At 34.3% G+C, this 1,023-nt stretch overlaps 1 protein-coding gene across 1 annotated transcript in view; it reads right to left on the minus strand.

Annotated features, from left to right (window-relative positions):
• RTTN (rotatin) overlaps positions 1-1,023 on the minus strand; it is a 243,188-nt gene that overhangs the window by 133,196 nt on the left and 108,969 nt on the right. The window contains 1 exon segment of the mRNA XM_012657577.1: positions 48-276. Within this exon segment, the coding sequence (XP_012513031.1) occupies positions 48-276 (229 nt within the window).

Genomic DNA, 1,023 nt, shown 5'->3' on the forward strand with positions numbered 1-1,023 from the left:
TAATTAATTAACTGTACATCCTTTTTTAACTAAATATAACAGCTTACTCTTGGGTTTTAGTTTCAGAGCTCCTTTGCTTCAACAGATTATCAGTCCCATGATACCATGACAGGTTCCATGCTATTCTCAGCATATCTGACACAGGCTTCAAGGCCAAACAATCAGCAGATAAGGGCAAAACTATGGAGTAAGGACTCACAGCATGATGTCTGATTACATGTACTGGTAGATGATACCTAAAGAAAATATATACAAATAATTACAAACTTTCAAATTCTCAAACACCACTCAAAAAGATGAGCCACTAATGAGGGCTAGTTCTATGCCTCTCACCCAAAAATAATGCAAAGATCTCTCTCACAGCCCCAATTTTAAAGTTATCTTACTTTATATAGCATTTCAATTATTCATTCACCCTCCTCTAAAAGCCCCCGGAATACTTTATTAAACTCTTTTCTGAGGACTTAACCACAGTCTAGGTTATATTAGAGTCACTGCAGAGATAACTAATGCTCATTGAAGTCAGGGCCCATGAATACAGTGAACCAAACATAAAAGGTGTTCAGCTAAAACATGAATGTCTACTTTATGTCAAGCACTGCTTATTATCTATCATTCATTCACAGTTACATGGCCTGGCATTATGATACCTATTTTACAGATGATCAAAATGAGGATTAAAGAGTCTAAATGAATCGCCTATAATCACAGAGGTCACTAAGTGACTAAATTCCAACTTATTACTTTCACTTGAGAAAAATTTCATCGTCCATAAACTCAAAAAGAGAACCAAGAAATATGTTTAGAAATAAAAACAGATTCAATAGCAATCTCTCTTAAGCCAGTTAAAGTTAATTTAACACTGTCTAGCAGGAGAGCAATGCCCAGCACATGCTAACGTTAAAGAATAATTTTACTAATAAAACATTCCCCAAACTCCTAATTCATGTATTTGTGACTGATGTAAATAAAATTGGGTAAGATTTCTAAGAGATACTTAAGTGTGTTTTCTCATTTCATGTA

The sequence above is a fragment of the Propithecus coquereli genome, unplaced genomic scaffold (assembly GCF_000956105.1).
Source record: "Propithecus coquereli isolate 6110/MARCELLA unplaced genomic scaffold, Pcoq_1.0 Scaffold55, whole genome shotgun sequence".
NCBI classification, from domain to species: Eukaryota; Metazoa; Chordata; class Mammalia; order Primates; family Indriidae; genus Propithecus; species Propithecus coquereli.